At 36.7% G+C, this 24,841-nt stretch overlaps 1 protein-coding gene across 1 annotated transcript in view; it reads left to right on the top strand.

Moving 5' to 3' along the window:
* The window catches only part of LOC131052022 (anaphase-promoting complex subunit 6), a 257,194-nt gene that overhangs the window by 96,188 nt on the left and 136,165 nt on the right, over positions 1–24,841 (top strand). Inside the window, exon 9 of the mRNA XM_057986630.2 lies at positions 17,255–17,329. Within this exon, the coding sequence (XP_057842613.1) occupies positions 17,255–17,329 (75 nt within the window). The remainder of the gene's footprint in view (positions 1–17,254; positions 17,330–24,841) is intronic.

Genomic DNA, 24,841 nt, shown 5'->3' on the forward strand with positions numbered 1-24,841 from the left:
GAGAGATGACTGGCTCTAAAGGCCAAAACACTAAGAATAGCACTAAATCCTTAGCATGTGAATTGAATAAGTCCCACCAGGCGTGCCAAAAACTGTTATCACAAAAGCTTGCACCCTTGCTGAGCTATCAACTCAGCAACCTTGTGAAACATGGAAACAACCCCGAAGTGTAGGACCTTGCACAAGGGGGTTGAATCTTTGGAGAAGGCCGACTTCCTTCTCAATCCAAGGTGCATGTGTTGAACCAACTCAACACTTTAAAACTAATTCCTAAGCCTACCCTAACAACTTTGCAGAGGTAAAGAGAAGAGAAAATGCTTGAAATAAAAGGAGGTGATGCACCAAGATAAGAGATTGTTCCTCTCCCCACCCGAAATGGCACAAGGAATCAACTGAAATACCCAAGACATGCACAAACTTCAGTTGCATAAGTGACTCAGACGCATATATGGAGGTTGGAATTTAGCTAAGTTTCACGAGGGGAGAAGGATTCCCACAAGTCACACTCAGAAAACTAGTCAACACAACATATATAGAGAGAAGAGTCACAACATACACCTATGATGAAGATAAGAAATCATATACAACATGCATAAGTTGAAAGAAGGCAAGAATGGCGATCTTCAATTAATCATAAGGCCAAAAGCCAATCTTACAGTTGCAGAAATGCAAAAGATTACAAGTCTTCAAGAGAAGAGAAAAGCATAAGAAAGCTCAAGGCAACAGGGAGAGAACCCTTTAGAATGAGGCTTAAAAGCCATTATATAGAAAATGGTGACAAGGGTGATCCTGACCCCTTCATGTCAGTCTGGAAGTGTATGCACTTGACTTGTACATGCAAGCAACCTAGCCATATCTCCAAAGGCAAACCTTGAGAAGGTGGATTGACTGACCTTCCAAAGTCAGGCATGACATAAGTCACCAAGCATGGCCCCGTACCTCCCTTGATGGAAATCTTGCCAAAACCATTAAATGCACCCCCGTGGCTCCACAAAAAAAGTGCATAAGTCACCAAAACTGTCAGAGCATTTAAAGCCTCGAGTGTCGATCACGCCATTCGGAAGTGTTGCAAGTCGGAAGTAGGCTTAGAAGACTTCGGAGATCAGACTCTCGAAGTGAGGAAGACAAGGGAAGGAGCAAGGAACTTCGGAACCTCCGGGTTCCAGAGTTCCGGAGGAACTGAGGAGAGAAGGCAAAAGGGGAAGGAACTTCGGAACCTCGGGGTTCCGGAGTACCGGGGAACTGCTCAAAGGAACTTCAAAACCTCAGGGTTCCGGAGTTCCGGGATAGAGAGGGAAAGGGGTAAAGAGGGAAAAGGAACTTTGGAGATCGAGGTCACTGTAGTTGGACGAGGAACTTGGGAACCTAGGGTTTCCAGAGTTCCGGGCTAGAAGGACAAGGAACTTCAGAACCTGGGGGTTCCGGATTTCCGGGCTAGAAGGACAAGGAACTTGGGAACCTGGGGGTTTCGGAGTTCCGAGCTAGAAGCACAAGGAACTTGGGAACCTATTGATGTGTCTGAAATCATATTGCTGCAAACTCCATACGGCCAACGCAGAATAGAATAACTAGCTCAGTATCCTATCCTCTCTTGAGATAAGGAAGTCCCTAATGCTATTTTTTTAAAATTTGATCAAAGGGGACAACCTCAAGGTTTCTTTTGTCAGGTCTTGACTGCGGGATTACTCAGTGGTTTGATGTGTTCAAGGGTTGGCCTTGATTGTGATCCTTCTTCGATTTGTGTTTCAGGTTTTTCTCCCGGTTCTCCAATGACGTCCTGTGATCAATCAACCAATTTTATTTCACTAAATCAATTTGAAAAATTAAATAATTTAATTTAACAAACATTAAATTTAATTACGACGTCTGGCTTGAGAAGCTCTTTGTGAGATGTATCTTGAAAATGCTTGTCCTTTCTCTTCGAATGTGAAATCTAATCCTTGGTCTTGATGGTTCTTGGGCGATTTACCTCTGCATGATTTTACCTTTGGAGTCTTGGGCGTTTTGAATTGGTTTATGGCGTTTTGAAAACTTCTTATAGCGCGATTCTGGAGGTTTGAAGAGCTTCTACAAATTTTAAAACCCTAACACAAATGCCTTTTCTGGATTTCGGAGCTATGGCGCTGTTTTTGCAAGCTTTAAACCGCGTTTCCTAATCCTAAGGGCGAACAATACCATTGGACGCCTTCTGCAAGTTACACAAACTTCGGAGCTGTTGCATCCCTCTCGATTTTCACGTCTTTGGCGATTTTCGGAGCTTTAGATGTTTTTGTTTACCAAGGCGTTTTCGGACCACTTAACACATTTTGCTAAGTTAAAAAAATTTCGGACCTTTTGCCTATTCTTGCAAAATCAATGAGTTTTGGACCATTCAGCATATTTTGCAAATTTTGGAGTTTTTGAACCTTTTTGCAATTTTGTCAAAATTTCAAATTTCGGAGCTAGGGTTCGAAATTGAAGTTTTAAGGTGATTTTCGGACCTAAACCATCCTTTTGCAAATTCGATATATTCTCCAATTTACCCCCCACGTCCGAAATTGAGAGACTTAAGTGATTTTCGGACCTAAACTATCCTTTTGCAAATTTCGGAGCTCTTAACACCTTTTGCAAATTTGTCATATTTTGAAATTTTGGCTACAAGGTCCGAATTTGGAGGTCTAAAGTGAATTTCGGACCTTTGGAGGCTTTTTGCAACATTTCGCATTTTCTAGTTTTTGCCCCAGGGTCCGAATTTGGGCATTTTAAGTGAAATTCGGACCTCTAGGGTCTTTTTGCAACATTTCGCATTTTCAACTTTTTGTGCCAGAGTCCGAAATTGGGCATTTTAAGTGAAATTCGGACCTAAACCCACTTTTTGCAACATTTTACATTTTCAACTTTTTGCCCCAGGGTCCGAAATTGCGCATTTGGGCGAGTTTGGGCACTTGGGTGAGTTTGGGAACTGTCAAGATGTTTGAGAGTGTTTTTGGACCTCCAGGAGTCATATTGCAAATTCTAGTTTTTGGAGGATTCCTCAGTTTTTCAGACTTAGTCAAATTTTAGGATCAGGACATTCCAGACTTCGCCAAATTTCAGTATATTTGATGATCAAGATGACATTCCAGACTCCATCACTCACCAACTTGACCCTTCATATCCCCTTCCTCTTCCGCAAAGACAGAAAGGCACAAATCGGGGGGTCCCTGTCCAAGACAGGGATGGGTGTGCGATTCGCACAACAAAACCTGGGGTTTCCGGAGTTCTGGGCTAGAAGGACAAGGAACTTCGGAACTTGGGGGTTCCAGAGTTCCGGGCTAGAAGGACAAGGAACTATGGAACCCGGGGGTTTCGGAGTTTCGAGCTAGAAGGACAAGGAACTTTGGAACCTGGGGGTTCTGGAGTTCCGGGGTAGAGGAACTAGGAACTTCGGAATCTGGGGGTTCCGGAGTTCCAAGGGAGGAGAATATAGGAAAAGCTAAGGGAAGGAAGGGAACTTCAGAATCCTGGAGTTCCAGAGTAGGAAAGAAAGAGGCTAAGGCAAAGAAACTTGGAACCTCGGGGTTCCGGAGAAGAGAAAGAGAGGGCCAAGGAACTTCCGACAAGGCAACACTTCAAACCATGATTTCACTGCTTTTCTCCTTGATCAACTGGGCAGCGTTGGTCCATGGAACATATCTTTGATCGGTTCTCACTGATGGACCAAGGGTGTCATAAAATGACAAGAATAATCTTTACATAAAATTAGATGGTGATCAATTGCTGATTGTTGTTGTTTATGTTGATGACATTATCTTTGGAGGAAGCAGTGATATCGTGTGTAAAGATTTTTTGGATGCAATGTAGAATGAGTTTGAGATGTCAATGCTTTGTTAGTTATCGTTCTTTCTTGGTTTATAGATTTCTGAATCACATAAAGGTATATTCATTTCTCATACCAATTATATAAAGGAGATGTTGAGCAAGTTTAAGATGGAAGAGTGTAGATCAGTGAGTATGCCTATGGTTATTGGGTGTAAGTTGAGTAAGGATGATGGTTCAACTTTGACACATCAGATATTATATAGATCAATGATTGGGAGTTTGTTGCATGTGACTGCATCCAGACCGAATATCGTGTAGGTAGTTGGAATGTTTGCTAGCTTTCAAGCAGCCCTCAAGGAAACTCATGTCAAGGCTATGAAGAGGATTTTTAGGTACTGGAAAGCTACAATGGGTTTTGAATTATGGTATCCTAAGAGTGAGAACTTTAGTTTGATTGCATACACAAATGCAGATTGGGTAGGATTTATAAATGACTGGAAGAGTACAAGTGTAGGAGCATTTTTTCTTTGTGATAGTCTAATCTCATGGTTGTGTAAGAAGCAAGATTCATGATCCTGTGTACCACAAAGGCAGAATATTTTGCAGCCATATCCTGTTGCACTTAGGTATCATGGATGAAGCAGAATTTCAAGGAGATGAAGGTATAATTTGATGAATCTATTTCAATTTTTTGTGATAATAAAAGTTCTATCAATATCTCAAAGAATTTGATAATACATTCAAGGACAAAACACATTGCAGTTAAATATTATTTCTTGAGAGAGAAAGTTATAGACAAGGAGGCGAAGTTGGAGTATTTTAAGACTAAGGAACACATTGCAGATCTCTTTGCAAAACCTCTTTCTAAGGATACTTTTGAGTATCTTTGGAAGAAGTTGGAAGTGGTTGTTCCCTTCTCTTGAATCAAGAGGAAGTGTAGGTTGAGGGGGAGTGTTGACTCCTTGCCGCAAGAAGACTTGGTGGTCTTGCAAAATGTGTCAAAACTTGTCTGTGTAGAAAGAGAGATATTAGAAGGATTGTTGATGCATTAGGGGGAGTCTATCTAGGATATAGGTTTCCAGATTATGCAGTGGGCAGTTATCCTTTGTCATTGATGTCAAAGTGGGGAAAATGGGCTCAAAACGCTAAAAACTTTAAGGGGAGAAATGTGGAATTCAATATCAAGATAGCTTCAGTCTTTTCAGTTAGGGGAAGTTCCTGATCTTGACATACTGGATTTGTTTTGATGTGCCAACAACATTTTGTTGTTTTCCATCGATGACAAAGGGGGAGATTGTTGGACATATGTTGTCATTGATGTCAAAGGTGTGATGACAAAAGAGTGTCAAAGAATTGTCAACAAGTTGTGGTCATTGATGTCAAAGTATTTGGAAGAATGCAATTATTTGTCATGTAATATCATATCTGTTTAAGGTGCATTTTGAGTTGCAGTAGTATAGTGGATTGCTATGAAGATGGAATCAGTTGGAATATATTAATGATATCATGTTGCATCTATTCTTGTTGGTGGAAGTGATCCATAAGTCTGATCTAGAATTTTTGAGGTAAGTTGCCTAGACAATGAGCTTGTTTTGATAACCTGTTTTGATTCGCATTGCTTCACAATAGAGAACTACGTCTTTCGGTTTGATAGGAGAGTATATCTACACACGTTTCATCATAATCTAGAGATTCTAGTGTTGGTGTGAAGCGGTCAACAAGATTGAAGTGACAAAAGGGTCACCGTGCCAGTGAATTTACCAGTTACAGATCCATCTTGATGTGGTAGTGGCTTGTGGTGTGTGCCCTTGGAGGTAGTGTGTGGGTGATCGTTTGGACCAGTTGAGGCTACATTGGGATCTGCGTGGCGAGTTCTGTCTTCTAGTGTTGCGCGTGGGCTATTGTACTTGGCCTATTACATGTTTGGTTAAGGAATGTTTGTTTGGCTGACTTGCAGACATCATTTCTATATTTTGGGCTGACACATCAATGTAATTTAAATGTATTTCATATATATAGATGTCTAGGACCTATCCTAAATGTGTAGTTGTGTGTGTTGCTAGAATGCTTTGTAATTAGGGCTTTTATGTGAATATCAGAATACGTGTAATGTGAGCTGCATTCCAATCATATGCAACATTATTAGAAGATTATATGCTGTGTAGGAGAGTGTTTGAAGGTTGATTAGATCAAGTGCATGCTGAATTTTCAGTCGTGCTTGTTAATTTTTTGATAAACCAAAGCAATAATTTATTTCCTACTTACTGGGATAAAATTGGGAGAAAATGGAGAATATATTGGACTAAGATTAGGGTTAGGGAAGAACTATGATTTTTTTTTTGTTGCAAAAATCAGAAGGTTAGAGCCGTAGTTTTTTGACTGAAATTCTTGTCAAGCACAAAATTTTTGCTGCTACTCACCAAAAATTCCATGTTTTTGATAAAAAATCCCAATTTATTATTGAAGAATTGGTTAAAAACTAGTAGCTACTCAGCAAAAAATCCATGTTTTTGATTTTTTTTGCAATTCATTGCTGGTGGTAAATTAGGTGAAGAATTGGTGAAAAACTAGTAGAAGAATGTTGACCTGATAACTTCAATTTCTCATGAGTTTTTTTGGTAATTTATTGATAGAGGTAGTGATTAAAGGTTTATTAAAAGTCATGATAAACTAAAAGACATGCTTCTCTAGAATGGTAAGGGTACACTTTCAAGTGTCATATGAATCAAAATTAGGGTTTCAAAGAACAAAGGTTTGCAAGTTTAAACAAAGGATGATAGAGGTTAGAATAAAGTCACTAATAATGAAGGCACTGTGTAAAAATTACTGAGAGAAGCCAACCAACATTTCAAATTGCCATTTTAAGCCCATGCTATTTCTAGCCATGGTTATTTTTAGCTGTTACTATTTTCGGGAGACAACTATTGTGAGATGATCTTCTAAAAGATCTATTCAAAGACATTCTTTTTTAGGCTTCTTTGTTTTAGACAACATATCTGAAGATAAATTTTATATTTGAGCTTGCTCTAATTGCAAACAAACCTTTTTTGCATAGGAAATCTAGCGTGCTTTATATTTATCTTGAATAAATTTTATGCAGAAGTCTTGTAAAAAATTCATAAATAAGTACAATTTGATTCATATGTTGTGTGTGTTTATGATTTGATTGAATTGAAACTTTGTGTTGTACTCACACTTTTAGTCTTTTCTTTTAGTTATAAAGAGTGAACATTTGTTAGCCGTTTAGGTTGTTTGCTTTAAGATAAAATACTTCAAAATCACCCATCTTGTGTAGAAGTGCTGATAAGTCTTGTGGCCATACTCAAGAATCATAAAGACAAGTTGTTTCTGTTGTTTTTTATTTTTATTTATAAGATAGCTTTCCGTTCTGATTTGAAGAAGGGTCTTACCTTACATGCTGTTCCGTTTTGGGTTGATCTGAAATGGACAAATTAAAATGCTAACAGTTTTTCAGAAGCTTCTTTCTTAGCCTTTTACAGCTCTTTGACTTTCTTAGACTATTCCGGCTTGGTAATATAAAGCTAATGTTTGTACATGGATCTTTCCAAACATCTTGATGATTTGAATTTTTCACTTTAAAAATCTGTATTTCTATTAAAAAAATGATTGACGGCGAGAATAGTTATATGGTACTACAACAATCAATAAACAACATACATTGAAAGAACTCACTAGTAGATTTTTTCCAACAATTTAACTGGTTATGACAACTATAGTGATGAGATTGTGATAATTGGGGTAGGGGGATAATGCCTCTCACATTTGCTCTCCCGCACTTCATATTTCTTGATGTAGATTCAACATTGTGCCTTTGGTTGTACCATTTTTGCAGTTTGATGATGTGGACATTTGTGTTACTTTTGGATGCTTATTCTCTGTTTTACTTTTAAATGTGTTATTGTCTTGTTATGACCCAGTGATGTGTTAGATTGCTTCATGGTGATCATGATGGTGTTGTTGCATTGAGATGTATGCTTATTTTCTTGTGCCTAGGTGTGAGAATTTATGTGCTTTGCCTGATTATGTTTTTGATAGTAATGTGTTGTGATGCTTGTCCTGATTATGTTTTTGATAGTAATGTGTTGTGATGCTTGTCCTGATTTGGATATTTGATCTATTGCTGTTGCTGTGGTGGTTTAACATGGACTAATTGTGCTCTTGGTATCAAATGATTGTTGAGATATAGGTATGAAGGATAGAATGAAAAGTTGATTTGACTAGTTATTAAAATGTAGCAAGTGATATTTTATGTTATTTCATTTAGTCTAGGTACTAAATGTCTATTGTTGCAAGTGGTAAAGTACATGTTAGATTTAGTGAATTATTATATTCAGTTTGATATGATTATTATGATGTACTGATGATGTTTATGATGAGGGATTATGTATTGATCATGTTATTATGTTGACCCCTATTTTGAAATATCACATTTACATATATGTGCTTCAGCTATGATGAACGTGCACAGGTTCCCATAATGTGTTTGAGTGATGTAGGTACAGGTCATTGACTCCACTTGGCTCCACAGGTTTGAGTGGCCCATTTCTCCAATGGTGGTGAACATGAGATAACACACTGGCGAAAGTATCCTTGAGCCAAAACCTGTCATTTCTTGATAAGGACAATTTCCTTGTATTTTTATATTTGAGCCCCAACTACCACAATTGGTAGTGTTCCGAAAACCTAGTTGTCATGTGTAATCAACCTGTAAAGACTGCTTGAGCATTTTGACTTATTTACAATTTATCACTGCATTTTAATATATTGGTGTGTTTAAATGATAATTGTGGCTAATTATTAATTAAATGTGTTAATGTGTCGTATATGTATTTAAAATAAAGGTGATTGCCTAATTTTGGTGGTTTCTTACTATTGATTTAAGTTTATTATTTTATTATTATTTTATCTCATTTGTAAAGTGGCATTTTATAATTGGAAATTGTAATGTCCCCTTAGCCAGAATCAATAGATCAAGATGAGTCAATCAATGAAGTCCTTGTAGACCGATAAGGACAGGTAGAGGACACTGGATTGGTGATTTTCTCCTATTTCAAAGGGCACTTCAGAGTAAACATGTGTGGAATTAGTCAACATCATTGTTACCTCTAAGTTGCTAGTCCAAAACTACATTAAACCCTAGAATATCTCCTTCAAAGGCATGAGTCTAGAGATAGAGTGAGGTGCTTCCTTGCTAGGTATCCATGAGAAGAGAGGAAAAAAGAAAATTTAAAGAGATTAAAGTTCATGCATATTACTTTATAATCTCTCCTCGGGTCACTTAAAACATATTTATAATATTAAGTTTCACCTTTCCTATGTACCTTTTCCTATGGAGAGAGTGAATGGGGAAGAGAGAGATAACATGTTAGTATAAGTGGAGAAAACATATAACATAAAGTGTATGTCCTAAGTGGGAGAATTGTTATGAGGATAAAGTAATGATTATTTAATTCTTTAAATTTGATTGAGGTGTTAGGGTTTGAACCCTAATTAAGGCAACATGAAGAAATGTTTTTAAAGGTCATTGGAGACTCATTTCTATTCATTTTTTTGCTGATAATAAATTCCGCCTCCTTGTGGAGCTTATCAACCTTAGGCTTTTGAAGACATTGGAAACAAAAACCTCCATTGTTCTTACACACTTGCAGCTGTGAGAGACCAGCCAAGAGTGTGCAAGGAGATTCTACCTCAAGGATCTCAGTTGGGCTACAAAGAAATGAGTTCTTGAAGACTTTTTGCTGGTTGAAATCTGAAGGAGCTGCTTGCTTGAGAGGTTGACCCATACTTCAGCTTGTTTGGAGTGTAGGAGAGTACTTTCCTTGCAGCTTCAGCATTGAGTTATCAAGTCATATCATGACCAACAAATTTGAATAAGTTTATATCAGTTTGGAATCAGCCGTGGATAGTTTTTGTTGCGGTTATAGAAAATCTGAATGAGGTGCTTGCTACCGAAAGCCCCCTTTCTTGACAAACTAAGAATCCAAGGAGTTCCAATTTGCACATGGTGTTAGAGCTGTAGAGAAGAGCGTTTGTAGTATGCAACAACAAAAGACTCAAAAGTTTTTGATGGTGTTTGGATGAATTTTTGAGTGACTTGCATGCTTGCTTAGCTGACCCCTACCTAGGAATTTTGAAGGGTTTTAAGTGGTCAAATCTGCTATGCTCAAGTTGGAAAAGAATTTGCTGTCGAAGAGGAAAGTTTTAAGAGGTTTCAGTGCTGGGGTTTTGGAGTTTCAAATGATTCATCATCAATTTTTTGAGTAACCAGCTTGCTTGGCTGGCCATGCCATTCAAGAGCAATTTTGAAACTGTAAGAGGGGAAATACATATTTTATTTAGTGTGAACTAGTGAACTACTTGTGGCAAAACAAGGGAACAGCGAAAAAGTGGGAAATCATCACCGAAGGAGCTACTGCAAATCATTTTTTGAGTGACTTGGTTGGCTGCTAACTCAGTTCCAAGTTGGTCATCAACAAGATCTTGGACACTTTCACCCACAACCTATAGTGATTCTAAAAAATCAGCTATTCTTCTTCTACTGTTCAAGCTTTCAGTGTCCTAGAGAGGGTAGGACACCACAAAAATTAGAAGCATTTTTACGCAATAAGTTTTATTGTAATTTTCTCTCCAAGCCACACTACACTTGGATTTTGATTTGCTTATTGGAAGTGATTGGGGTGGAAGAATTTTGTGGGTGATTGCTTGTTGGATTGATCTTGAGGAGACCTTCTTGCTGTCCAAAAGATTCATTCAATCATTGAGTGTGTGCATTCATCTTCAAGTTTTAAATTTGCTCATGTTGAGATAGGGTTTTATTGATTTTCTCCCAATCTACTCATTCTTTTCGATTCAATCTGGTTTTGTCTGGTTAGCATTATGATTTAGAACAATTTCTATGATTGAACTGAGTGGATTCATGCTTTGTATCATATGTTTTATTTGAAAATCCAAAATTGTGCCCTAGGCAGGGTTATGTTGTCAAAGTTTGTGTAGAATCATTGAATGGAGAATTTTATTGTTGGAATGTGATATTGTTCATATTTGCACCAAAGGATATTAATTACATTTTGGATTTTTGAACTTTGCTTTTAAGGTTTTTTGGAGGTCTTTAATGGTGGCAAGGCCATGGGCTTGGTTTTATGCCAAATTTGATATATGAACAAAAAGAGGAATTTGATGGTTTTATATGTTTATATAATGAGGAACAATGGTTTATATATATGGAATTTCATTACTGGATCAATTTGTATCCATCTCATATGATTATGGCCAAATGGGCAAATGAGATGTGTAAATGATGATTTACTGGGCAATTATGCCTTGAGATTGGAAATTGAAATTGATTTGATATTCATTGGTTATGATATGTTTTGTTACCCCATTTGTTGGGGAATGGGATGAGCTTAGGATTAGGTATTAGGGTGGGTCTAAGGAGTGGCTCCCAACGTGTCCCCAATGCATAAGTGGTGCTTTGGCAATCACGTTTGGGGAGTCTCTTAATCAAGTGAAAACCTAATTAAAAATTGGGATGTGATAAAACATTAATTAAGATAATTGGTGCCTCAGGCATGCCTTGAGTGCTACTGCAGGGCTAAGGATGTTTTGGGAAGGCATGCCCTCACATGTAGGTGTTGGATCTTACCCAAAGTGGTATGCTTGCACATGTAACGCCGGATCTTGCATGTTCGCCATTCTCGTTCGTATGAGAGAGTGCTTGGTTTTGTTTGGTGCATCCTCATAAGCACACATGATGACACTACCCTCACTTGCACTCTAGTATTTATCCTGGTAGTTTGAGTTGCACCTGAGACATTTATTGTTGCTTGCTCATTTTGGTCATTGCGTTGCGATATTGTGCCTTATGACAAATTTGGTGTTGCTCATAAATGGTGCCTCCTTGTCTTTAGAGTTAGCTAATTGAGGATGTATCATCTTCCCTTTTGATGTTGGCTTATTGGTGATTTGGCACCTTTTTTATTTGATGTTGCTCTATGATGATGGTGATGTATTGTTGTTGGCATCTCTTATTTAATGTTGCATAATGATTCGTTTTTGGTATGTGCTATTCTTGTTGAGTGTTTATGCTGTGTGTGTCATTTGTGTTAGCTTTATTCCCTTGAGCCTTTATTATGCGAGTGTTTGGGTTGTGTGACTATCTCCATGAGCACAAGGGGTAGACCTAAGGGTTCCATATGGTTGGCTGGCATTGCACAACCATTGTTGGGGGACTAGAGGATTTGGCATCGAGAGTTGATCTTCTCTCCCTCTAATTCCCGTTCATGTTCTTCTTTTCTTATAATTGTAAACTATGTAATGTATTCAAGCAATGTAATTATGTAATTTTACATTTGGACACTCCACTTGGAGGTTGAAGTATACTATTGATGTTTGGATATGGATTAGATTTGATTGTGTACCCAAGTGTTGGTATAAGGCATGATTGATATGTTATCTTCCTCTTGTGCTTATTGTTGTATATTGACATTTTGATTAGAAACACTTTATTTTGGTGCTTAAAAAGAATTTAGTTGGTGTCACGTGGTGTCTTGAGGGTGCCTTCATCCCCTCTCAGTGTTGTCTTGCTAATTTTATTGAATTTGAGTGAATCCAAGTAGGATTCGAGTGTATTGGAGTCATTCTAGGGCCATATTGGACAATTTCGAATGATTGGGTGACGTTGCCAATCGCCGTTGGAGGATTGGAGGATTTAGCTTCAAGTATCGACATCGAAAGTTGATCTTCTCTGCCTCTCATCCCCCTTCTTGCTTGTTATTTCTTGTAATTGTAAACTATGTAATGTATTCAAGCAATGTAATTATGTAATATTATAATGGACACTCCATTCAGAGGTTGATGTATTCTATTGATGATTGGATATGGATTAGAGTTGATTGCAGCCCTAGTGTTGGTATCGGGCATGATTGATATGCTATCTTGCTCTTGTGCTCATTGTTGTATATTGACATTTTGATTAGGAACATTTCAATTTGGTCCTTAAAAAACATATTTGGTGTTACATGGTGTCTTTTGATCGCCTCTCAGTGTTGTCTTGTGAATTCGATTGAATTTGATTGAATTCGGGTAGGATTCAAGTGTATCGAAGTCAATCTGGGGCCATATTGGACAATCCGAATGGTCTTGTAATGTGTCCCAATGTGGTTTCTAGGTATTTGGGACTTGTTTGAGAGTGTTGGAAGCGAATTAGGGAAGTTTAGGGTGGATTGGATTTGATTAGGGTCCACCCAATTCCTACCTATGCATGTCACCTAGCTGCCGAAGGTGTTGTTGATGTCCTAACTTCACACCTTTTTGTCGAATTCTCTTGATTCAAGTGTCGTATAGGTATTTAGACTTCACCAATGTGTTTCGGGTGTCCAAGGTCCATTTTATCCAACTAAGAAGCTCATTTGTCAAGACAAATGCACAGTCAAAGGATGACAACATGGGTTTGCCTTTGTGTCGGAGGACATATGCATAGATTGAGGAATACAAGGCAATTTTTGGAAATGCTTGAGTTGTGCATGTGTCCTTTCTGGGCACTTGTGCCTAGTTTGACTTTGTTTCGGTTGCATTTCAAAGCTAGTAGTGTTTGGGAACCCTCAAAGGTGCCTTGAGTTGGTTTAAGTTGAGTTTGAGTGGTGTTGATGGCGTTCCGGCGTGCGTTGGTGCTTGTTGGAGCCCATAGGTGACACCTAGAACCTAATAGAGGATCCTGCCTTTTGAATCAAGGCTTATAACATCAGGAAGGGGCTGGTGTGACTCTTATCACCTCATTAACCTTTTCACAGGTTTTTGGAGACCTTTCCCCATGTTTAATTGATGTTTCTGCTGTTAAGTCTTTTGCTTGTGTAGTGTCGTATGTTGACATGATGTTGTGTTCTATCAAGTGTTAGCTCTTATCCTCGAGGGTTTCTTGGTGGGGCATTACAAATGACAAGCAAATATTGAAAATAAATTTGAAGGACTTTTTATATTACATAGACAAGGTGGTGATGGGTTTTGGGAGCGGGGAATTGTTTCTTAAAGTTGAACATTGTTAGGAAAGAGACTTGGTATCTTTGCACTTTATTTGATAAAGAAAATATTTGTATGCTAAATAGAGAAAAGAGTGCTTATATAGAGAAAGGCAATGCATAAAAGGTGGTAGCTAACTAAGGTTCAACGCTCATAATATATGGAATTGACTAAAATTGGTCATACATAATTAGGTGGAGCTAACTAGTGATAGAAGGAATATATTTCAATTAGGACTAGATAAGTGACAATAAGGTGCATAACACATGGGCATGTAATTGATTGACTCCCTTAGTAGGTAAATGGTGATTAAGTGAATAAGACATGGGCATGTAATTGGTTGAAACAACTAACTAAATGAGCTTATCCTAGCTAGATGCATATAAAGTAATATGTAAAACTAACTTGGTTAGGGTGGGCAAATAAGGGTTGTGAAAATTGTGTAGCCAATATTACCTATTCTTGTACAAATGTAGAGAAGTAGAAAACCTTGAGGAAATCCATGATTGTGTCCTCCCTTCCCTTCCTAAAAGAAGTGAGAAGGTCTAGGTGATCCCCTTGAAAGAATGATGTCTTCCATCCCCAAGAGAGTTCACAATTGATGATACTTACTCTTAGTGAAGGTTTTGGTGAAGATATCTGCAATTTGCTCTACTATACTTCGATATTGCAAATTGATGACTTGCAGTTGAATTAGCTCTTGGAGAAAGTGTATGTGGATCTCTATATATTTGATTGGTTGACAATGGTCTAGGTTCTTTGAGATTTGAGTGGCACTCTAATTGTTTGAAAAAAAATGTTTGATGGCTTTTGGAAAGGAATGCCAAGCTTAGTGAGGATATTTTGAAGTTTGATAACTTCAGTTCTAGCATTGAAAAATCCTCAATATCTAGCTTTAGTGGAAGAAAGAGCAATGGCATGCTACTTCTTTCTTTGCCAACAAATATCGAAATTAAAATGAAAGTTGTAGCGTGATGAAAACATATGATGATCAATATCTCTAGCCCAATCTAGATTCATGCACCCAGTCAAGTCTAAACCTTTACTTTTGTATAGTGAGTTCCCTAAATGTAGTAGAATATGCATTTGAAAAGTTTCCAATGAAGCTTATGGGGCTCCTACAGAAAGAGCAAAACCATCTCTACTACATAGGAAATGTTGGGGTGAGTGTGAGTTAGATAGAAGATGCAAGGTCACATCAACCAATGGAGTGGAACACAACCTCAAGAACTCGAGATAGCAAGGAAGTTGGAGTAGGCTTACAAGTAACCATATGAAATCAAGCTCTAAGATCAAGAGCATACTTGGGTTGAGCAAGTTTGATGTTTGGAACATAATGTGTTATCTCAGTTGTAATAAATAGTGTAATAAGCCCATGTTAGTGATGGAAAACTTGTCGTGCAAAGAAACCTGAACTCTAGTAGTGATGGATGAGGTGCTCATTACGACAATCAAATCATCAACGTAGAGATAAAAAATAGAAGAGAGTCCTATTGTAAAGTGTATACATTGAAATTTCAGTGGCATTGGGAGAATAATGATTGGGAGATGAAAGGAGTCCATCTTGGCATACCAAACCCTAGGCCTTGCTTTAGGCCATAGAGAGACTTCCTCGACCTATAAACCAATAAAATCCTTAAGGAATTGTTATGGTTACTCCATGTCAATCTCCTTAGGAAGATCCCTGTGAAGAAGTGCACTCTTCAGACCCATTAGATGTACAACCCATTGATGAGTTGCAATAATGGCAAGAAATAAGTAAATGGAGTTCATTTTAGCAATGGGGGCAACGGTTTTTTTTAATCAATATGAGGAACTAGTGTGAAGCCTTTATCCACTAGTTGTGTCTTGTACTTATCTATAGTACCATTTGTTGCAAATCTGGTCCAATAAATCCATTTACATTAAACTAGTAAAAGTTTCTTGTGAAAGTTCTAGCAATTTGAAAAAAAGCGTGTTGAATTTTGACTTATAATGTGAAAGTAATGGCCTATAGAAGTTTAAGGCTTTTAGAGGGGTCAGATATAGACCATGGTGGCTAGTGGGTGGCACTCAAGGGGTTTTGTTCGGTGGAGTGGTGTTTTGGCTGTTCGGGTAGGTAACAATGGCGGTTTGGACTTTTTGTGGTGACTGCTTGTAGTAATTGAACTGCTAGAGGTTATTGTAACTACTAGACCTAACCTCTGTGGTTTGTTGGTTGATGTCAGTGACACTAGTTTTGGCAACTACCATGACCTCTAGCTATCACCATTAATTGTTAGTTTAGGTAACCTTAATTGAAATCCTTTAATTGGTAGTTTAGGTAATCCATTAATTGTTATAGGTAACCTTGCCCATTGGTAGTTTAGGTAAGAGCAGTTTTTTTTCTTGGGTTCATGCTTATACAATTATATGGCTTGCAAAACATATTGTCTAGAAGGCTTCTTTCTCCAAAGTTGACAAGACTTATATGGATCTATGGGTTTTGGGACTTTCAGATGTGATGGTGGGGTTGCTTTTTCCCCAATGTTCTTAGAAAGTTTAGATATTTGTTGGAATTTGCAAGTACCTCCCAAGTTAAAATCTCTATGGATTTGGCTTAGGTGTCCAGGTGGGATGAAATGATAAGCTAGGTCATCTTTTTTGACACTCTAAACAAAATGGCGAGATCATATTTGGTCTAGGAAGCCCAAAATGTATGTGCAAGCAAAGTTACAACAAGAACCCTTCAGAAATTTTCTTTCATATTTTTTGTTTCTCTTGATCAACCAAGGATGTGAGAGAAGAGCATACTCATTTATTTATTAAATATGAGATTTCGTTTACTAGATTTTTTTAAAGTATATCCTTAGACACTATCTTGCTCTAATACCATGTATGAATATTAACATAAGAATAATAATGCTAAAAGAAAGGATATAACATAGAGACTCAATATCATAAAATCAACTATATTCTAATCAAGGAAGGAAGGAAATAGCATAATACAAACAGGTCTTATATAGAGAAAGATAATGCAGAAAAGGTGGTATCTAAGTAAGGCTCAACACCCATAATAGATGTAGCTGATTAAAGCTAGTCCTGCCTAATAGTTGGAGCTAATTAGCAATAGTAGAAATGTAACTCAACTGGGACTTGGTAAGTGGCAATCAGGTGCACAAGACGTGGGCATGTAACTGATTGACTGCTTTACTAGATAAGTGGCAATCAGGTGCATAAGACATAAGCACATAACTGATTGACACAACTAAGTGAGCTTATCTTAACTACGTGCATATAAAGCAATATTGTAATAAACTATATGCAAACAAAATAATGTTCCACCAATGTCTGTCAGGTAACATTTTACATATGCTATTTTTTGGTGAAAACATTTGAATGCATATTCTTAATTTTTTAGTACCTTTATTGTGAAAAAAATTACTTACGTAATATTAATACTTTTTTTCCTGTTTTCCAGAGCTATATCATGGTTTGCGGTTGGTTGCTACTACTACTGTATACGACAATTTGACCAGGCACGTCGTTACTATAGGTAAAGTTAATATTTCTTCTTGGTGAAATGTTAAACTGAAAGTATACTAATTGGCACTAATCATTTTCTACCTTTGTTTATACAAAAAAATGAACCACATAAAGGGCATTTTGAATAAAGAGGATCGGCATGTATTCACACTTTTTCCATACCAAGTCATGATAGTAAATATGATTATTGTGGAACATCTTATTGTACGCGCCATTTGATATTTATTGTTATATTGGATTTTGGGCTTGCGAATTTATAACTCCATCCGGTTCCATCATATGGTCTGTCTTGCACTTGCTGGTGGATGTATCATCTTGGCTGAATACTTGAAACTCAAGCTGTCTAAGCATAAGGATATCCTACTTAAGAACTCTTTAGGCCTACTGCCAAGGGGTTGTGGCCTTTTGCACTTGTAATAAACTGACCTTAAAGGTATGGCTAATGAACAATGGACATTTCAGATTTCTGTAGCATTGTGCCTAAAAGACAATGGGAGTATCTTTCCTAGACACAAAAGGAAACTAGTGTCACATGCAGATTGATAGCCCTCCCAAGTTTTGTTTTTCCCAATGAAATGGAAGGATGTCTATGTTTTTGAAAGAATATGCATTCATCTATTGGCTAATGGGAGACTAACGTTGGCCAAAAAGTCCATGGACTTTGGTGCATAGAAATTGGAAATACTTAAGCTCTTCTTATGATGCCAAAGGGGTACTTAATGGCAGATGTTGTAGAAGAATCTCACAAAGGTGAGAAAATGTTCACACAACTGAATGCTACAAAGCTATTCTTAGTAGTAAAAACAGCAAAAACTAACACCCTTCATCATTTTCACCTTGTATCTTTCTACAACATGGTCTTTAAATTTTTAGAACTCTTTGTTGGTAAATCAAAAAGTTCTTTCCCGAATGATTTCTGTAAACCAGTCCACTTTTGTCCCAAACATGTAAATAACAGATGGTGCCTTTGCTATCCAGAGCTGATATATTCGGCCAAAGTTTAAAAGAAGCCTGGAGTATTCATAAAACTGAATATTTCAAAGGCTTTTTGGCAGTTGCAGTTGGAGTCTGAATTTTAAAATGATGAAAATCATATTGATCTATAGAAAAAGCAATTGATTGGACAACAAGTTATGTCTCAACTGCTATCTTTAGAGTTTCAATCCGTGGCTATCAAGATCTTTGATTCAAATAATCTAGAGGATAAAGGAAAGGAGATACCCTAAGTCCCTAATTCTTTAGAATCTCGAGAAAAAAACCTGTTAAAGAGCAGAGAAAATAAAGTTCTTTGAATTCCTGGGCATTGAAGGAGGCACAAGATACTTATGATACATTAATTTGCAGGTTAAACAATTGTCTACTCAACTCAAGTGGTCAATAAAATTTAGTATGTTGAGGCTCAAACAGATTTTTGTTGCTTTATGAAAGGACAAGTCAATTTGTGCAAATTGATTCTCATCTTCAACAATTTCAATGCAAGTAGAGGCAGAAAGACTATCACTATTGTAAATTTCAAGGAAGACAGGCTCTGATTATCTAACTGGGATTCCTATTACATTACAGAAATAGAGAAACTATGTGGGAAAATTTTAAGAGGCAAATGGAAGCAAACTCAATAGATTGACAAATAAATGTTTGACATATGCAGGTAGAACTGAACTAGCCAGAGATATTCTCCCTGCCGTCCTTGCCTACCTTATGAATCTTCTCCAATGAAACATGCTGAGTGGCAACATACTAACCCCAATTTCGCATGGCCCAAATTAACAGGGACAATTACTACAATGGTTTTTCAGACCGTTGGACAAAAACTTCATTAAGGCGATACTACAAATGCTTTTTCTGATGACATACGACAAATGCTTTTTCAGATGATCTTTCTTTTATAGCAAAGCATTTTAAGAAGGGTTTTAAAAATATGCAAGGAAGGTTATCAGTAGAAAATGGCTAGAATGGTCATCCCTAATTACACTTCATAGGGGGGAGAAATACGAAAGTTCTTCTTGCCAAGGGTCTGCTAAGTATGGTTAATTACATACATGCTCTCGATATTGGATACTCTCAATGGAAAAATATCCTAAGCAAGAGATACATCTTAATAGCCATTCTCCTAGACAAGATCAGTGCAAAGATATTTCAACAGGTGAATGTACAGGGGCATCAGCATATGTTTTCTCTTCGGTCTACTTCAAAGGCTCATTACTTTGACAGTGACAACCATCTGAACAAAATTGTAAGCCGTGTTTCTTAGAACGTCTTCTTTGTCGCACTTAGTGACCACTCATCTCTCTTTACTACCATCTGTGGGTTGAGGAAAGGGGACCCTATCTTGCAATATTTTTTTATCATCCTATGTGAAGGGCTTAACACCGTGCTTATTAATGCAAGAAATAAGAAAAAAATACCTGGTTTGTTGGGGGTCGCAGTTTCACAAACTTCCAGTATGCTTTTGACACTATTGATGTCATCTTTGATACAAAAAGATTCTTGTGTTCCAAAACATCCTCATCTTTCTAAACTGATTGTAGTCATCAGTGGTAGTTTCTATGTATATTTCTTTAGTATACCAATTCCTAGGACTTGAGATATTCTCAACATCCTATTATTTAACGAGGAAAGCCTATAATTGGACTAAATTGAAAAATAATTGAACAATTTATTCATGAATATACAACGTATATAAAGGAATTACAAGATGGTGTTCTAAAAAGTACGAACCGTTAAACTAAAGCTTCGACATGAAGCTAAAAAGCTTAAAATGCTTAAAAAAGCTAAAAAGCTAAAAACTAAGAAGCTAACTATGCATTCTAATGAAAGAAGCAATAGTTGAACTTAAAAGACTAAAGGAACTAAAAAGCTTGATAAGTCGAAAACTAAGATGACCATTATAGAATAGGTATGATATTATTTTTAATATAAATGATGACTGACCCTTGCGGGTTTCATTTAATTCATTCTGGCTGTTAGACAATCATGTCAACGTAGCTGATAGTCATGCTGTCCCTTACCGAACATGTGCAGCAAGAACTTGTTAAAAATCTCAGTATTTTCCTATGGCTTGATATCAAAGATAAATTTGAATTCTTATTTATCTTATGGGACTATGGCAAATCAATGGTGACAAATTTTCTGATTTCTGGGATGATCACTGAACCGGTTTTCCTTAGGTTCAGTGATTCGACCAATCTACTTTTATAGTGAAATTTTTTTGAAGACCTCCCCCTTTACTCTTGTAAGATATTTTACTGTAGTCCCTAAATTTACATCACCGGTCAACAAAAGTAATCCATTCCTTATCTCCATGGAGCCATTGAATATGTAAACATTTTTGCTTTTATATGCTTTTAAAAAGTCAACTTTACTAGTTTTATGTATTCCTTTAAATTTTAACATTGGGTTGTTAATACTCATTACGACCCATAACACTTTTGACTACTACACATGGAGCAAGAAGTTGTTAGAGTTTCTTAGTTATTTCCTATGGATAGGTATGGAAGATAAATTTTAATTCTTGTTCATCTTATGGGGCTGTGGCAAATCAATAATGACATATTTTCCAATTTATGAGATGATCACTGAATCAGTTTTCATTAGGCTCAGTGGTTTCACCTGTCTACATTCATAGTGAAAATTTTGAAGACCTCCCCCTTTACCCTTGTAAGATATTTTAGTGGAGTCCCCAAATTGGCATCGCTGATCACCTAGAAAAATAATGCATTCCTTATTTCCATGGTACAGTCAGATAAGTAAACAAGTTTGCCTTTGTATGTTTGTAATTTTTAAGTTGGTTGCCCGACAAACACTTGTGTAATGTTTCTTTTTTGAAATGAAGCCAAGTTGAAATCTAAATGTTCATCATTCATTTTCCATATGTTTTGGGAATTTTGCACTAAGAAAAAGTAATTAAAGTTATAATAAATAGGGCGTTTGGTAAAGTGAAAATATAAAATAAGGTCTTATATAATTTTTGTTTATTTCAACTGATTACTTTCAAATATCCATCAAGGGTCATGAAGGAAATTTTAAGAGTTGTCTTTTGGAGAGAAATTATATTAAAGAGTGGCCAAGGAAGGAGGAGGCACGTTGATCAATCATTTTATTTTCTGATTTCTACTCCTTGTTGGAGCTTTAAACTTTAGTTTATTTAACTTGATGATGAAGACCGCTTGATTTTCATCACTGGATTAGTGGATGAAAATACCTGATTCAGACTTGGGCATTCTCACCTAGGGATTGCTAATGAGTTTTAAAGTGATAGGCGGTTTAAAGTGACATTACGATGAAATCTTTCTGACTGGTATGCAAGACCCGAATCATATATAATTTGCAGCTGTCAAACCCCATGATTGTCTAAGGAATGATTGGTGCCAAGGGTTTGTAAAATATATTGCAAAGTTTATCAATAACTTAAGGCGGATATATTATCAGCAATTCATGGCAGAATTACCAATAGACATTACTGATAACCAGCAATCAACAATCTGTGTTGGAGGTTGTGTAATCTAAATTTACAAGTCATAAAGTGGTGATTTATATTCTTTGAGTGCTGCACCTTGTGGCAAGTCAGATTTGAGGGTTTGATAGAACTGAGGTAGTGATTCCTAATTTGTGGTAAATTTTGACTAATTATAAAATGCAGCTACTTTCCATTTATGGTGGATCTTTCCATTGTATGCATCCATCATAGATTTCCTAATTAGGCGGATTTGGCTCATTAGTTGGTTGGTAATCCTAAAAACTACCAATTGTAGAGATCATTTCTGCAGGGCTGATTATTAATTCTTTAAACAATATTGCTGTATTCATAATTTTGATTATTTTAAATGGGATATTACATCTGTAGCTTTACCCAACAAATATCATGTAGCTTTACTAACATAAAAAGTTAATATTCAAAATTCAATGCAACTATCATTTTGAAATACTAATAATCTTGAGTGTTGTTATCCCTGTAAGTTTATAACCCCCCTAACATGAAACATTATTCTAATTTTTATACAAAATAGTTATTTTACCTTACAAGCAACGGACAATTCTTAACATTGATAAAAGAAAATAAATGATATGAAGAATGCATTTTATATATCTCCATCTCATGAATCTTTCTAGGGGTACACTCAATTTCTGTTCATCCAGTTGTTGAATAGTGTAATGATTACTGATCATCATGAGATATTGGTGACAAGTATCAACTACTTTTGTAATTTAAATGGAAATCTCCCAATGCTACTGGAAACAAAACTCAAAACCAAGCAGAAACATTGATATGCCCTAGGAAAACTATTTTAGGAAAAGCTTTGGCCCCAAGCCTTCATAGGAGTGTTGGATTATTTGTCATTGATGTCAACAGTCCACGAATGATATCAAAAGATTGAAAACAGAATTTGTAGGCCAATATTGTCATTCATGTTAACGGTGTGTGATTGTTTATGGATGCTAGCCGACCACCCTTTTTGTTTTGGCATATATAAGACAAGTTTGAGTTTATGAAGTGAATTTCTGGTCAACTTCATTATGTTTGTTATGATGGTCAATCCAAACCTTCATGCTAGCCGACCTAACTAAAAGGCAAATATAAACTTGTATTAATTGTCCATGATAAGAAGCATATGGCAGCGATGAAGAAGTATATGAGCGATGAAGATGTTTATGGCAGTGATGAAGAAGTGTATGAGCGATGAAGATGTTTATGGCAGTGTTGAACAAAGTATGTGGAAATGTTTAAAGATTATTAATAAGCAGTGAATATATTAATAGCAGCAATTAAAATACTACAAAGGCAGCACTTATTTTTAGGCACATTCATTTTAAGGCAGAGAATGTGATTAAGAGGGGCAGCTATTATCCTTGAGGAAGTCTTTTGGAAATGATTAAAGTGATAAAAAAGGGAGCGATTAAAGTGTTAAAACTGCAGTAACTAATAAGTCTAATAAGGCAGCGATTATTTATTCTCAAAAGGCAGCGATCAACTTTGTTAATACAGGGACATGAACATTTAAATGTATATCATACAAGCAGATTTTCGTGAAGTTGTGTGTGATAGCATATATATACACCATCAGATTTTGAGGAGAAGAGAATATCATAAAGAAGCCAATATATAGACAAAACAGATTTATGGAAGATTATATGAGCTGATTTATGGAAGATTTTTTAGCAGAGTCATGAAGAATTTATGAGCAGACTTGTGAAGAAATTGTGAGCAGACTTAGAAGAAATAAAGAGCAGATTTCTAAGTTTAGCAAGCAGATTTATGAATGCAAGTGAGTGTTGTGTGATAAAGATAAATATAATGTCCACACTTTAGCAGTTGACCAAGTGTATGTGCGTTAGCCTATCTCTACATGGTCCCGAGGGCTAACGAATGTTTTAAGGGGATCCTGGAGTGTCTTGGCCTAGTCATTTCCAGTTTGGGCCAAAACGGAGTTGATTTACTTAGTTTCAGGCATACTTACTATTTTTAGTAAGTTAGCAAGACACAATGGAGGCTAGTTTTGGTGATTGGATTCGATACTCCTTGGCGAGAGCTTTCCGACGAGCTATCACTCGCGCTATTCGGAGTCCGATTGCTAATATATTTTAATGCCTGAAGTCTTATTAAAGTAACATTTAATTTAATTGTAAAATATTAAAGTGTTACTTTAATTTTTATTTTATGGGGATGTGTGCAAATCAAAGGGGCACCCAAGGGAGACAAGTGAATATTTTAATATGTTTTTATATTGCACATCTTTTATCCCACATTGCTCAAGTGAGTTGGGTCGACCCTTGGAGAAAGAATAAAAGGAAGCTTTTGTGGCTTCATTCAGCATGTTGAATATGAGAAGAAATTGATGTGTGAGTTGCAAATCCGTTCTTGGCATTAGAGGACGTCTATCCTCTCTTGTGACATTCTAGACGTCATTCCCTTGGGGTTTGGCCTTTGGAATCCATTGCTATCAGCTTCATTAATAGGCAGATTGGGTGCATCTCCAGCTACAGGCAGATTTGGTGTTTTGCTCATACCTTCTCCGCTTCTTGACCAATGCTTATGCCATTTTGAAGGGGTGATTTTATGATGATATTGGACTGATTGAAGACTAATTAATACTGTAGCAGCATTGTAGCGCAGCACTATTCACATTACTGTAGCATTGCACTATTCATACTGCTGTAGTTCGGCACTATTCACATTACTGTAGCATGACACTATTCATGTTACTGTAGCAGCAAGATGGGAAGTCATTGCTGGAATATTATGTCAAAAATGCTGGAGTATTTAGTGAGTTAAAAAATCTGCTATGTATTTGATTTTAATAATTCTAGAAATAATATCATTTCAGCAGTAGTTCAATCTTCATGTTGCACATTATTGTAATTTCCTTCTAGTTCATGTTATATGATTTCAAATCTATGCAAAGACTAAAAAACAAACAAACATTTCATTTCCGAAGCCATAAGAGGTTTAAACATTAAACAGAGAAATAAGGAGTTGGATGCAAATTGTTTGACTTAATTCCTATCAACAGTTGGTTTAGTTTTT

Source organism: Cryptomeria japonica, chromosome 10 (assembly GCF_030272615.1).
Source record: "Cryptomeria japonica chromosome 10, Sugi_1.0, whole genome shotgun sequence".
Lineage (NCBI taxonomy): Eukaryota > Viridiplantae > Streptophyta > Pinopsida > Cupressales > Cupressaceae > Cryptomeria > Cryptomeria japonica.